The sequence below is a fragment of the Carex rostrata genome, chromosome 9, assembly GCF_964058835.1.
Source record: "Carex rostrata chromosome 9, lpCarRost1.2, whole genome shotgun sequence".
Lineage (NCBI taxonomy): Eukaryota > Viridiplantae > Streptophyta > Magnoliopsida > Poales > Cyperaceae > Carex > Carex rostrata.
Genome location: NC_135926.1, coordinates 2,922,556 through 2,937,169, shown reverse-complemented (window position 1 = coordinate 2,937,169; position 14,614 = coordinate 2,922,556). Strand labels below are relative to the sequence as shown.

Genomic DNA, 14,614 nt, shown 5'->3' with positions numbered 1-14,614 from the left:
CTATCAAATTAATAGTTTTCTATCTCTCTCGCCGGATTCAACAGTGCACTAATTTATCACAACTAGGCCAATGCACATATGTATTTGTTAATCTTACAAGTCAAATCTTTTTGCACCAATTGAATATAATTAGCAGCATATAGGAAAAAAAAAATGCTTTTGGTTGGATCCATGTAAAGCGGGACCTCGATCGGATCCAACATTTTTTTTCTCAGGCAAGGAAGAAAAAAAGATTTAGGATCGATACCTATCTGGTCTCGATTTAGTAAAATAATAGAAATTTATAAACATTATCGATTAAAATACAAGCCTGCAACCCATTAAATAAAGGGAAAATTTCTAGTGTACCATACAAATTTTTGAAATAGCCAATATCCCAAAAAAACACAATAATATCCAATATTTTCATCAAAACTTAACAATCTTTCTTCTATCCCCATTTAATTATTTAACTTTTTATTTAAATATATTGAAATTTGATTTGACCAATATACCCTTCTAATCTTTCATCTCTTTCCTGTGCTTCATGCTTAATTGCAATGAAAGAACGAGATGCATTTTAATTTCATTTTCCTTCCCTAAATTTTGATTACTATATGTCCGTATCCTCTTTTCTCATTCTCCTTCTCTCTCCAAGAGAAATGGTAGAGCCCAATGTTGGATTTAATTTTATATGCAGAACCGTATTGCATATATAAACCCTAAATTACCATGATCATCTAGTGAATCCTAATCTGAAATTTAAAGTTACCTTGATCGGTAGCCATGATCTTCCAGAGATGCACAATCACCGTTGATCACCGGAAGTCCTTAGAATTCCAAGTAATCCCTTTCAAGTCCGATGGAGAGATCGAGAGAGGCGGCAGCGGCAACGTTCTTTTCCGTACCAAGAGAAATACCCGATTCAAGTTCTGAACTGAAAATCCTCTCCTTAACCACTCTATATCAATCTCTGTTCTTTCTATCTTACTGTATATAGAGAGTAGAGAGAGAGATAAAGCCGTAATCAAATCAAGAGCATTCAGACCCATTGATAATGTATATCTATATAAAAGGAATAGGCGCCTATTGATTAGCCGTATATTAATTTCATCTTTAATCCAAAATTGAATAGGCCCGTTTCTAAAATGAATAGCCGCCTACGCCTCTTCTCATCAGACTCTTCCCATTCCTTATTTATTTAATTAATTAATCAGTCAATCTTATTGGATTCTTAGTGGGTCTGAATTCAGAACTTTGCCTTATTGGATATTTTCTTATTTAAGGAACATTGTCATATTTGATTGTGTTTCCCAGGGACCAATAGCATAATTGTATTATTTTCAAATTTTATATAATTTAGACCATCACTAAATCATAAAGTTATTAATACGCGTTCTACACATTAAAGGCCCCTCTTCTCATGACACATATTGAACCCGATAGATAATACTTAATTTGATCACTTCATAACGGATCTAATTTTCACAGTCTATTATTCAATATATATTTATATTACATATAAGCTCACATATGTTGTAATTAATTGAAATTAATTCCAACACCCAAAACAAAATGTCTCTTTCTCCTAACCACAAAATCTTCTCTGCGTCCGGTTCACAGTTCACTCGACAGCGATCTCACCGCTTTGCTCAACTTCTGTGCCATCTCAGACCATTTAGGTACGCTGTGAACCTAGAACCGCTCCGACCTGTCTCCATGTGCCACGTGGCTCGGGGTCACATGCACCGGCGGCTGGGTCATCCGCCTGGTACTTGAAGACTTTAACCTGATCAGTACAATTGGCTCTGTCCCAGCTTGAGGCCCGGCTGTTGCAAGAGATAATGTCTTCAGAACTTGGTGGTATATCATCCCATTCTCACTTTACCGTCAAGGTGGAACAATTATCGGTGATTAGTATTGTCTCTCTACGGAGAAATATATTGTCTTAAGATAGTAGAACGTTTATAAAAATCATGAGTAAACAATAAAACCTTCGACAGTTTAAGAATTAGATGGTATATCATCTCTGATTCCAATTTATCAGCACAGCGCCTCAATTGTACTTGTACAAAACACCTTATAAGGGTATATTGGTCAAATGAAATTTTAATATATTTAAATAAAAAGTTAAATAATTATATGGGGATAGAAGAAATATTGTTAAGTTTTGATGGGGATTTTGAATATTATTGTGTTTTTGTGGGGATATTGGCTATTTCAAAATTTTGCATGGGTACACCGGAAATTTTCCCTTAAATAAATTCGGCTAGAAATCGGTGAAATGTTTAGCTCATTTTTGTATATATTTAGCCGAAGTTGGTGTCCAATAACATGTCAATTATTGTTTGAGAAAATTAGATCATGATCCAGGCGGAAGGATTGCCGAAATCGGACAGATTTACAGCCAAATTGTTAGTTTACCAATTTTCATAATTTAATTTTTTTTTAATTATGTACATTAAAGTTTTATTTTATTTTTTAAAGTTTTTTATAGTTGAGCCCTCTCATAGAATACTAAATGTGTATTTGTAATTTAGTGATTAGAATTTTATTTGTTAGTTGTGAAAACTTATGTTCAAATTTTAATAATCACACCTTATACATTTTACATTTTAACTATTTTAATTTAAATTATCTACTTCCGCCATGATCGAAATTGATAGTTCTTGATATGGAATCATTTTTGTTGCACGCTTGTTTTGGATTCCATATTGGTTAGGTTGAAATTAAATCTTGGTTTGGCTTGGTTGGCTGAAGCATTTGATTCTTCACGTTGGCTGGATTAAATAAATTTTCTTTCTTATCACGTTGGCTGGACTAAATGAATTGTGCTCTCTGCAGAAAAGTTTATTTATTATATTTGGGTTAGTATTTTGGAGTGTATTGTAAGGATCAAAGAGCAAATATATATATTTTTTTAATGAAGATGGTTTTAATTTATACAACTGGATTAACATCAACAAATAACTTTTTATATCGGTTTTAAACTTATGACTTCCTAATTCCTATACACAAGAAATTATCTTTATCACTAGACGAATGATTGGTTCTCCAATTAAAGAGCTAATGTTACTATGTAAATTTCTCCATTACACCGAACGATGACATTGTATTAGGTTCTATAATGCTATAACTGAGTGTACTATAGGAATGTCTATCACATTTCTAGAAGCGTTCATCGGGTTGTTGATTCAGTTTTAAACAAAATCAAGAGAATTCGTTTAAACGGTTTGGTTTTTTGAATTAAATGGATCGATTCATTTCAATTTTTAAAACTGATTTAATATTTTGGTTTGGTTCGATTTAAATTTTTTTAAATCAATCAAATCAAATCGACCGAAACTTTTAAACCTGTCCTCCGTTCGAATCAAACATTTAAAAAATTCAAAAATTACGACACAAAATATATTGTTTTTTTTGGTTTAAATCCGGTTAGACCGAACCAAACAAAATTTTTAAATCTATCTTAAAAAAATACAAAATAATGAAATATTAATAAAAATAATTATTTTTATGATTAATCTCCTTATTTGATTCAACCGAATAAATCAAAATTTAGTTCAGTTTGTTCAGTTGTACTTTTTTAAAACCGAATAAAAATTTGGTTTGCTTAATTTATTTCGGTTTTAATCAAATCGAACTAATGAACACCCCTATACATTTTCTATGCTTCATTTGAACTAGAGCACGGCACAAATGCCTTCAATTCGATCGTATGCTTTTGTTATGCCACTATCTTTTTTTTCTAATAACATAAAATTTATATGTCAAATTAAAACCGTTAATGTGATATATATTATTTTTCTACTTACACATAAAAATTATGATTTTCTATTTTAGTTTTATATGAATCAATAAGTTGAAAAATTAATGTTTAAAATTTATCTATGTCGGTATATTTTTGTAAGCTCTTGATATTAATTTAAACAAAATTATAATGCTATGATCTTTTATGCGTACATATAGAAAATAATACTTATCATATCTAATTGTTTTATTTTAATATTTAATCTTTATATTTTAAGCTATTTCAAGTTATTGTAGATTTTATAATGGAAACATAACAAATACATACAAATAGAGATATTTGAACACTTTTCAAAACTACTGAGAAAAATATAGGAATAAAAAATATTAATGCAAGCATGACATAGTCTGACTACTCTTCAAAACTCTATTCACATTTTTTTTTTAATTACTATCCGAAAGTTCATACGAGCATTAGTGTTCAGCAACCATATATAGCTTAGAGCTCCTTAGTGCTCTAAGGAGTCTTAAGTTCACTGAACGGGTGCTCTTTTATGAAGCTTAATGCCACTTTCTTAGTGCTCTTTTTTTCTATCTTTTTTAGTTTGTCCAAATTTTTAAGTTATGGATTCACATGATTTAAGCATTTTGTCAAGTATAAAACTTTCTTAAAAAAAATTACTTTTTAATTTTATTATCGAACAAATACTCTTTAGTGCAGCTTAAAATTTAAGGTTGGTTTGATTTTCGAACACTACTATTATAAGAGATGAAGATATGAAAATAATTGAATATATATGTACATGCAATTGGATCCGTGTTTTTAGGCATAAAAACAAATTTTTATGGGCAGACACAACTGACCTAAGGACGCGTCAGATCTTGACCGTGACATTAGTTCGGATATTCTGGTCCGAATGCGACGTGTTTTTCTGTGTGGAGTGTAATTAAATAAATAAAAAGAGACGGCAAATAAGTATTAAATAAAATACAAGACACAGGATCTAGTAATATTTTTGGAATTTAAAACTGGACTAAGTTTCAACAAACTTTTGAAAATTAAATATTTAATTGTAATTATGATTCACATGTAATATTTAATGAATTCTCATTGAATGTCCGGACACTAATATAGTCTTATGTTGTATAATACATGTGTAAGGTAGAGAGAATTGACAAGTTTTGTTGCCTTTTCATCTTTTTTAAAATTTGAGGATCAGTACTAAAATTTTAAAATTTATGAAATGTCCAACAACAATTATTTATTACTCGTTACATCAAAACAATTATTTTTACCTGTTACATTTCATATTTATATAAAAGGTTTGGGCCGAGTTTCATGTAAGAGAATAAGTTTCGCTTTATCTAAACGATCTGATAAGTTTTCATACGAATTAAATTAGAACTTAATAATTTAAACAGTCGTGTAAATCTAAATTTTAAATTTGAGGGCGAAATCGGATAGAGGTTTTATCAAAACCTCTTTAAACAAAAAACTCGAATACCCGATCGACTTCTATATTATATATAATAGAATTTATAATTAATTACTCATGATTAAGGAAAGAAATGGACTCTAAATTGTCCGTTCAAATTTTAGCGCCAAATTGGATAGACGTTTTATCAAAAACTTTTTGGACAAAAACTCCACCTCTATAATAGAATTTATAATTAATGCTTACATGAACATTAGTAATATACTTTTAAGTTATAAAATAAAATATATGACATATTGACGTTGAATCTAATTTTCTCTGTACGGAGATAAAAGAAAACAAATGAGGGTAAATATGTCAAGACCTTGTTCATTGGAGATCTTTTTTTTTTTGTTTGAGTTGTTGTTTAGATTACGAGGACGTGAAATATGCATAGATTACTATGTTGTTAAGGTTCTTTTCCGGATTCCTCAATTTGCCTTAGACAATTTTAGTGCCTCAATCTTTCCAATAAAATTAATGCACTGAATAATTTATTGTTTTCACTTTTGATTTTATATAATGTGTGCTCAACAAATAAAGAAGATACAGAATAAAATGTTTGTATTGTTAAAAAATCGACATATCTATCATTTGAATTTATTTGTTGAAGTCAATTCAATAAGTTATAAAGTTAAACTCTAGATTAATGGTCTCTTTAGCTTAAGAAAAAAAATTATGTTAATTCTCTCATATTTTGGAAAGAAAACCACAGAAATATGTTTATTTAAAAATTAGGATTATTTTCTGTTTACCTCTGAAAACTTTTTTCAGTTTTTTATCTCTCGTCCTTATTAAGGAGTTTTTTTTTCGGAAGGATGCTCAGCCGTTGAATTTTCAGATCACACATAGATAAATTTTTCAAATTATGCGCTTCAACACTTAAGCATGCACTGGTCGCGTCGCATATGATCCCAGTGCCTGTAGACCACGCGCCGCACCGATGGACCGCGCCTCTGAACCACGCACGGCGCCTGTGGACCGAGGCTGTGCACCGCGCACTCTTTTTTTCTACTGAAGGCATGATTCGAACCCAGTTGGGTTCTGTTGGTGCCAAAATTCTTACCACTACACTAGAGTTCACATGTGTTATTTTGTAGATAAATATAGTATTTAACTATTTTTCTCTACAAATTTGATTTAAATTATAATTATATAAATATCATATATAAAATAATAAAAATATATATATATTAATAGCCGTATTGTATCCTTCATTTTTGAAAATTGCTGTATCGCCGTATCCGTATCGTATCATTATTATTATTGCTTTGAGATTTGTGCAGCACGTATTTGAACGGTTGATTTTCAAAAAGGTCACACAAATAATGAAATAATGAAACGCTTAATCTTCTTCATTTTATAATGAAATAATCTGTTTCCGTTGCAACGCACAGGTACAATGCTAGTTTACTCTTAAAGTCTTTAATATATCATATTTGATAAATATTTAAACTCCATTTATCTTTTTTTTTATTCAATCTACAGAGTCAATTATCTCTTGTCAAAATTTTTGTATCCTAATTCTTTCGAGTGCGTATTCTCTGAGATATCTCAATTTTCCAAAAAAATAATAATTAATTAATTAATTAAAGTTTGAGATATCTCAGAGGATGCAAATTCTATTATTTCTCTCCTTTTCCAACATATCAAATCAAGCATACTTCATGCTTTGAATCAAATCAAGCATGATACAGGCCTCTTTAGAAGACACTAAAAAGTGGTGTTCAGTGGCAAGTATGATACACCCCTTCCCCTGGAACCGAATCGTCTGCCCCCTGGGGACAGGAAATTCCTACTCTAGAGTCACTGCAGAGTGGGTCTCCATATAATCCTAAATTCAAAACCACTTTAACCTTAAATCCTTTAACAGTAACTGGACCCACCCCACAGTGACTCTGGGAGCAGGAATTTCCTGCACCCCAGGGGCAGGAGATCTAATTCTCCTTCCCCTTGACATGGACTCATATGCTTTGAACGTAGTGTATCAGTGTATATCTTAAATAAGGTATATGCTCCTAAACAATCCATTTTTTTTTAAACTGTACCATTTAAAATGAGGTGCTTACTTTAGCCAATTAGCGAATTCACATCCTCTCCAATACCTCATAATGAGAATCTTTTACAATTAGTAGATCTGAACTGTTCTTTTAAACTTGGCACAAATCTCAAAGCCTAATAAGACTGTCTCCTTTGGTGACCTCAATCCTAAACCGGTTGAGATTTAATCTCAAACAGTAAAATAAGAGTAATCCTCTGCAATACCTCAGAGGATACGAGCTCCCAATTAGCCCCGCAATCCAAATACATTGGTGTGGGTTCCACGTCTGAGTCGTGGACGCAAGTCACGCAATGACGCAACAATGTTATGAATCTGTAAGTGGGACCCGTAGGAAATATAGAATTTAGAAAGTGATTTGAGCGAATTCGTATCCTCTGAGATATCTCAAACTTTGCGTGACTTTATGAAAATCTCAACCGTTTAAATACGTATTACACGAATCTCAAAGCACACATAATACCGACCCCCTACATCGCCCCGAATAGACACCTGACACGTCGGTCACGCAAAAGTTGAGATATCTCAGAGGATGCGCACTCGATTTGAGTGAGGTGGTCAAACTGAGAGTTGATGTCTCCTGTGGCAAGACATTGTGGCTATTGGTACAGCATGTCAACTGGCACTTTTAGACTTTTTTGAAGGCAGGACACGGAAATGCTTTTGACTGGGAAAATGAAAGGAAGGGACTCAAAATTTTCAGAATTTAATCTAAAATTCATTGGAAGCCTAATTTATGTAATATATGTTCCTTATAAAAAAAAAGATTTAATATGTTTTATTGCTTATTAAGTAATTTAAAATTAACTGTCTTTGATACATTGTAAAAAAACAACTCAAGTTATATAAAATTTGATTGATACAAAAACTAATCAAATTCAGACTATTGAATTTTGTACCCATCTTAATAAATAGTAAAAAAATTTCAAAAAATGTAAAATTTGGTCTCCAAGTACATTTTATTTTAACATGACAGATCTATAAATTAAAAAAATTATTTAAATACTTTTGTTTTTCATGTCTCTATCGTGTTATTTTTTTAAAAACTAAAGTTAAAAACAATTGGACGAAAATTAAAATATTTATAATTTCTTGCACGCTTAAAAACTTGTGATTTTTTTTTTATTGACATTAGGAATTTGCAAAAAATATTAATGCAAATAATTTTTAAATGTTATGTATGAATTATTATGTTTCTACAAAACAAAAATGATATATCATAATTTTATACTTGTCGAGAAAGTACCACAGATAAAATTAATAATAATAAAAGTAATGATGAATCAATCTAATTAATAATAATAATAATGCCAGTTGTTGTTCTAGTGAAATTTTGATCTTAAATTTTATCAACCAATAATTTTATTTAGAGAGTATCTTTATATCATGTTTTTTTTATTATTCTAGAAACAATCTCTAAAATTTATCGCTATAATAAATTGGCAATCGATGTATAATTATCCCCCGCAAATCATTTAAACTTTCAATTTTCTCTAATAAGACCACTGTTTTATTTTCCATCAAATGGTTACGTCAATAAATAAACTATGTTCCCTGGCAAAATTCATCACATAGTAAAATAAAATAAAAAATGCAAATCGCAAAGCTAATCCATATTAAAAAAAATTATCTCCATGTTACTATGAACTTAATTTAACTTAATATAAAGATCGGCTTTACAATTACGAATTGTTTCCTAAATTAAATTTCAGGATAAATATAAGCAAAGTAAAAGATTACCTATAAGAGTTAATATCGCCCTATAATACAAAGAAATGGCAAGAAAAATTTTAAACCTTGGAAGAAGATCCAAATCTTTTACTGTAATAATTAAATAATATGTAGTACCTTTCAATTCCAAATTTCAGCTGAGATTTTTTTAAAATAAAAAACAAGAAGAAGATCCAAATATTTTACCATAATATTTAAATAATATGTTGTACCTTCCAATTGCCTAAATATGTTGATTGCAAATCATGAAAAAATCAAAATCTTGTACCGTAATACTTAAATATGTTGTACCTTTCAATTGCGTACATATGTTGATTATAACGACTAATGAGCGAAACCATTAATCAAGTCCAAAATTTCAGCTACGATTTATTCATATATGTTCATCTATCACAAAATTAATTTGTAAAATCAATGAAAGTTTTAATATTAAAAGTAATCAAAATTAATTTCAATTATGCCTATTCTATTTTCTTTCAACGCATATGCGTTAATAATAATCCATATCCTCCAAGGTAACATAATATTTCTGTTTAGAACCGAACCATCTAATTAGAATCTGGATAAACTTAATTCGAGATAAAATGCACAAACCTCTTTAATATTCGTGCATATTCTGATCGCACGGTCCGGATCTAAACAGAAATATTATGTTACCTTAGGCGTTATGAATTCTTAAAAATACAGAGGAACTATACGTAACTTTTGTTTCTTATTTTTATTCTTTCTTACACAAAGAACCCACCGCCGAGATTTTTATTTTTACCCAACAAAAAAAATATTTTTATTAAAAATAACCACGGTTCGGCGAAATTTTTAAAAACACTCAGATCGGAGATTTTTTCTGCGACCCGGAATTTTTATTCCGGACAGCGGAAAATATCTGCGCTCCGAATTTTTTTTTTTAGAGTTTTTTATTCCGGGGCGTGGATTTTTTCTGCGGTCCGAATTTTATTTTTTTGTTTTAGAGTTTGGAGAAAGAAAATATCCATGGTTTGATTTTTTTTTTATATAATATATGTATATATATATCAAATTTGATCTCTACTGATAAATTAGTAAGTCTGGACTAATACATGGACCAAACTGCAAAAGTGATTACACCAGCATGTAGAGCATTCAAAAATATACATAATTGACACAAATTTTAATTTATTTGGATTTTTCTACAATTAGTTATGAATTTCCAAAGTTCTACCGCAAGAAAAAACTTTAAACATCCATAATTTTAGCTAGGAAAGTCGGATTTGTGCGTATGAGCACTTTTCGGAAAGGAGAGAACGAGACGGATCCGATTTTGCCTAGGTGATACACTGAGCATCGACGCATCAGAATTTCAAAAAAACGTCGTTTAGTGCCTCAAAAACTCAGTATAAGTTTTCGTTCGACGGTAGACGTACAACGATCGATATTTTGTTTAGTATAATTCAGATTTTTGTAGTGTAATTATTAATTGTGGAATTTTTTAGTTTGCATGTAGAGTAATTTAGGTTTTTGTATAATTATATTATATTATATAATTATACAAAAACCTTAATTATATATAATTATATGTAATTATTTTATAGATACATATACATATATTATACATATATTATACAAATATTATAAAAAAAAATCAAATCATGGTATTTTCTTTCTCCAAACTCTATAAAAAAATAAATAAATAAATTTGGGCAGCGGAAAAAATTCGCACCTCCGAATAAAAAACTTTAAAAAATATATATATATATTTTTGGGGGCGCGAATTTTTTTCCGCGGCCCGGAATAAAAATTCCAGTCGCAGAAAAAATTTAAGGTCTAAGTATTTTTTTAAATTCTGCCGAACCATGATTACTTTTAATAAAAAAAAAATTTGGGTAAAAATAAAAATCTCGGAACCCACCGTATGGTGAATTAGTCATGCATAAAAAAATAAAATAAAATATTCTGTCATAATGTCATTGATTCCTCTTCTTTCTCTATATAAAGGAGGAAGGTGAGAAGCCTCTTCTTGCGCACCATTTGGACCTCTCTCTTCCTTTGACTGCTCATCCCCTAGCGATTCTTTGACCAAGCATCAAGTTTCTCAAGGTAACATCTTCCAAATTCTCCCAAATTTGTTGCGATTAGCGATGATTCTCGTCGAAATTTACTTCTGGGTCCTGTTATTTCTCTGGGAGACACAAAAGCGCGACCTTTTTATTCATAGTGTGGTTCATTGAATCATTTGGTCAGCTGTTGCGAATTAGGTTACTGATAAATTTAAGAATATTCGGATTTTATTCTGTATATTCTCTTAATATACAGCATCTTTTAGCGTATACTTGGTGAATTTTCTCCTCTTTTTTTTTTTTTGTTCAAACTCCATCTATGAGCCCTTTCTTCCTTTCCCCGTGCTGAGTTTCTCTTTGTTTTTTTCTGAAATTATTTTTGACGGGAAGTATAAGGTACTCGTAGAATACTTTCGATTTTTTGTATCATTTCTTGGTAAATCTCCTGTGTGTGCTTCTCTCTGCACGCATCTTCACCTCCCTTTCTCCCTTTTCCATAACAAAGTTCTCATTTATCTAATTTTTCTTCTTAATCAATTAATGCAGAAAATGGGGAGCACAGGAAATGACTCAGTCTACGGCGAGTACACCTATGCTGAGCTTGAGAGGGAGCCTTACTGGCCGACAGAGAAGCTACGCATCTCTATCACCGGTGCAGGTGGATTCATCGGGTCCCACATTGCCAGGAGGCTGAAGTCAGAGGGCCACTATATCATCGCCTCCGACTGGAAGAAGAATGAGCACATGAGTGAGGACATGTTCTGCCATGAATTCCACTTGGTCGATTTGCGTGTCATGGATAATTGCATGAAGGTCACCACTGGAGTTGACCATGTGTTCAATCTGGCCGCTGACATGGGCGGCATGGGTTTTATCCAGTCTAATCACTCTGTTATTATGTATAACAACACCATGATTAGTTTCAACATGCTTGAGGCTGCCAGGATTAACGGTGTTAAGAGGTTTGCACTCCTGAAAAATAAATTAATACTGCTATACATTTCATTTTGGTTAAAATTTAAAGGAAATGTCTTCGGTTAGGAAGAAGGGCATATTGGGCATTTAAAAAAGCATGATTAGCTTTAATAGTGCTTATGGCGGGAGGGATTGGCGGTTTTTTTACTTGGAATTTAGCGTGTCCGTTAAACCGCATAAATCTGTTGAAAATGACTGAAATGTCCCTCCTTCGTCAAATGAATTAATGAGCCAAAGGGTCTTCTGGAAACTCAGTTGGCCAAGTATTCCATTTGGATTTCGTTATGGCAGTGTATATGAATTAGACAAGCTCGAGGTGATATTAATGATATCAAGAAATTGGTTTACATTAGAACTTTTTAATTTTTGTTAGAAATTGACAAGAATGTCTTTCCTTGAGTCATGTAGGTGTTAGAGAGGAAGGTATTTTGGGCATTTTAGAAATATTGCCTTTTCTGGTTGATTCTTTATTTGCATTTTAGTAACAAGAGATTTGTTAGATTAAATCTTTAATTGCATCTCTTGTAGGTTTTTCTATGCCTCAAGTGCTTGCATCTACCCGGAGTTCAAGCAATTGGAAACTAATGTCAGCTTGAAGGAATCAGATGCCTGGCCTGCTGAGGTGTCTATTATTTCCATGTCTAAGTTTTATTTTCTTTTCTTTTTTAATTAAAAACTCTTAGCACCAACTTATTACCTTTTAACTCAGTATATATGTATTTTGTTTATTGCAATGTAGCCTCAAGATGCATATGGATTGGAGAAACTGGCAACCGAGGAATTGTGCAAGCACTACACTAAGGATTTCGGCATTGAATGCCGTGTCGGTCGTTTCCATAACATTTACGGCCCATTCGGCACATGGAAAGGTAAATTCAGTATTTCATGCATATTTCACAGTTGTCATTACAAGTTTCCTTTTTCTAAAATATAAATTTTCTGAAAAATCCCTCTCTTTTTCTAAAACATTGTAATTTGGGTTTGGATTATAGGTGGAAGGGAGAAGGCCCCGGCTGCATTTTGCCGAAAGACCCTTACTTCAACCGACAAATTTGAAATGTGGGGAGATGGCCTTCAGACCCGTTCCTTCACTTTCATTGACGAGTGCGTTGAGGGTGTTTTGAGGTAATAACTTTTCCTAACATAATTATGTAGTTCGTGTAATTTTACATTTATCGAATCTCTTGCAAAGTTTGTATTTGGAACTAATTTCTGCTTGAGTTCATGTTTAGGCCACCAAAAAGAAAATTTCTTCTCATAGTTTGACTCACTAATTTACTCTTATATGTTTTATGATTAGGTTGACCAAGTCTGATTTCCGTGAGCCGGTCAACATTGGAAGTGACGAAATGGTGAGCATGAATGAGATGGCTGAGATTGTACTTAGCTTCGAAGACAAGAACCTCCCAATTCAGCACATTCCTGGCCCTGAGGGAGTCCGTGGGCGTAATTCCGATAATACTCTTATCAAAGAGAAGCTTGGCTGGGCACCCACCATGAGGCTCAAGGTAAATTCTGTTCATTTACAAATCTGTTTTTATGTTCTTTTGTTTTGCTTGTTTATCATTTTATTATTTACTGGTAAATTTTATGAATTCCATTTTATTATATACTGAGTTATTTATTAATACATTTTTACAGAATGGGTTGAGATTTACATACTTCTGGATTAAGGAGCAGCTTGAGAAGGAAAAGGTTTCAGGGGCTGATTTGTCGGGTTATGGTTCATCGAAGGTGGTCGGGACCCAAGCGCCAGTTCAACTTGGTTCCCTTCGTGCTGCTGATGGGAAGGAGTAAAAATCCGTGCAATTCATCCCAATTTATTTGATTTGTGCTGCCATACTTGGAATAGAATGGAGGGATTACAGCTTAGTATAATATTGCGTTTTTGTTTCATTAGTATTCTGTTGTCCTGTGTGATGGTTTTTTACGAAAGATCTGAAATAATTGGTTTTGGGATTTAGTTGTTTGTTATATTAAAAAGTTGATGTTTATTTGTTGTAAGAGGTCTTGCTATAGTAAGAGATGAGATGACAAGACAATATATGCTTCGTACAATAAAACATTAATATTTCATATTATATATCTTTTCTTTTCAGTTTTGTTTTATTTTCATCTCATCAAGTGTAATAATTATGATTATAATTATTAAGGCCACAAGTTGATTTGTAGATAGAAAGGAACTAGGTATAATTGCTTATTTTTAACAAATAAATACTCTATTTGGAATATGAAATCGAAAGCTCTGAAAGTCAAAGCCCATACATGCAAATTGGATATCACTAGATAAATTTATGCAGAAAATTGAAAGGAAGTTAAATTTTTTTTCTGACAATGCATTATTTAAACAATTTGAACATTTGCAAAAATCTGGAAACATGTGCACGGAATTAGTAAACACATCATGCTCAACTGCACGGTACAGCTAGATATTTGTACTTTAATATCAGAAAAAAGGAAACTTCATTAATCATATGTTTATCAACATGTTATTTTCTTGATTGAGATTTGATTCTTGGTTGGACCACTTCAATAAGTAAATTCAGCATTCATGGAAAATGACAGTTGAACTATAATTATTATAATTTTATGTTATTGTAATTTGTACCCAT

The 14,614-nt window shown here is 31.6% G+C and overlaps 1 protein-coding gene across 1 annotated transcript; it reads left to right on the top strand.

The window, feature by feature from the left end:
* The first annotated feature begins 10,915 nt into the window (after positions 1 to 10,915).
* GME (GDP-D-mannose 3',5'-epimerase) lies at positions 10,916 to 14,043 on the top strand. The gene is made up of 7 exons (XM_078308615.1): positions 10,916 to 11,067; positions 11,574 to 11,989; positions 12,531 to 12,624; positions 12,742 to 12,871; positions 12,995 to 13,127; positions 13,303 to 13,510; positions 13,644 to 14,043. The coding sequence occupies exons 2-7, from the start codon at positions 11,577 to 11,579 to the stop codon at positions 13,797 to 13,799; spliced, it is 1,134 nt and encodes a 377-aa protein (XP_078164741.1). The 5' UTR covers positions 10,916 to 11,067; positions 11,574 to 11,576; the 3' UTR covers positions 13,800 to 14,043.
* Positions 14,044 to 14,614: the final 571 nt, after the last annotated feature.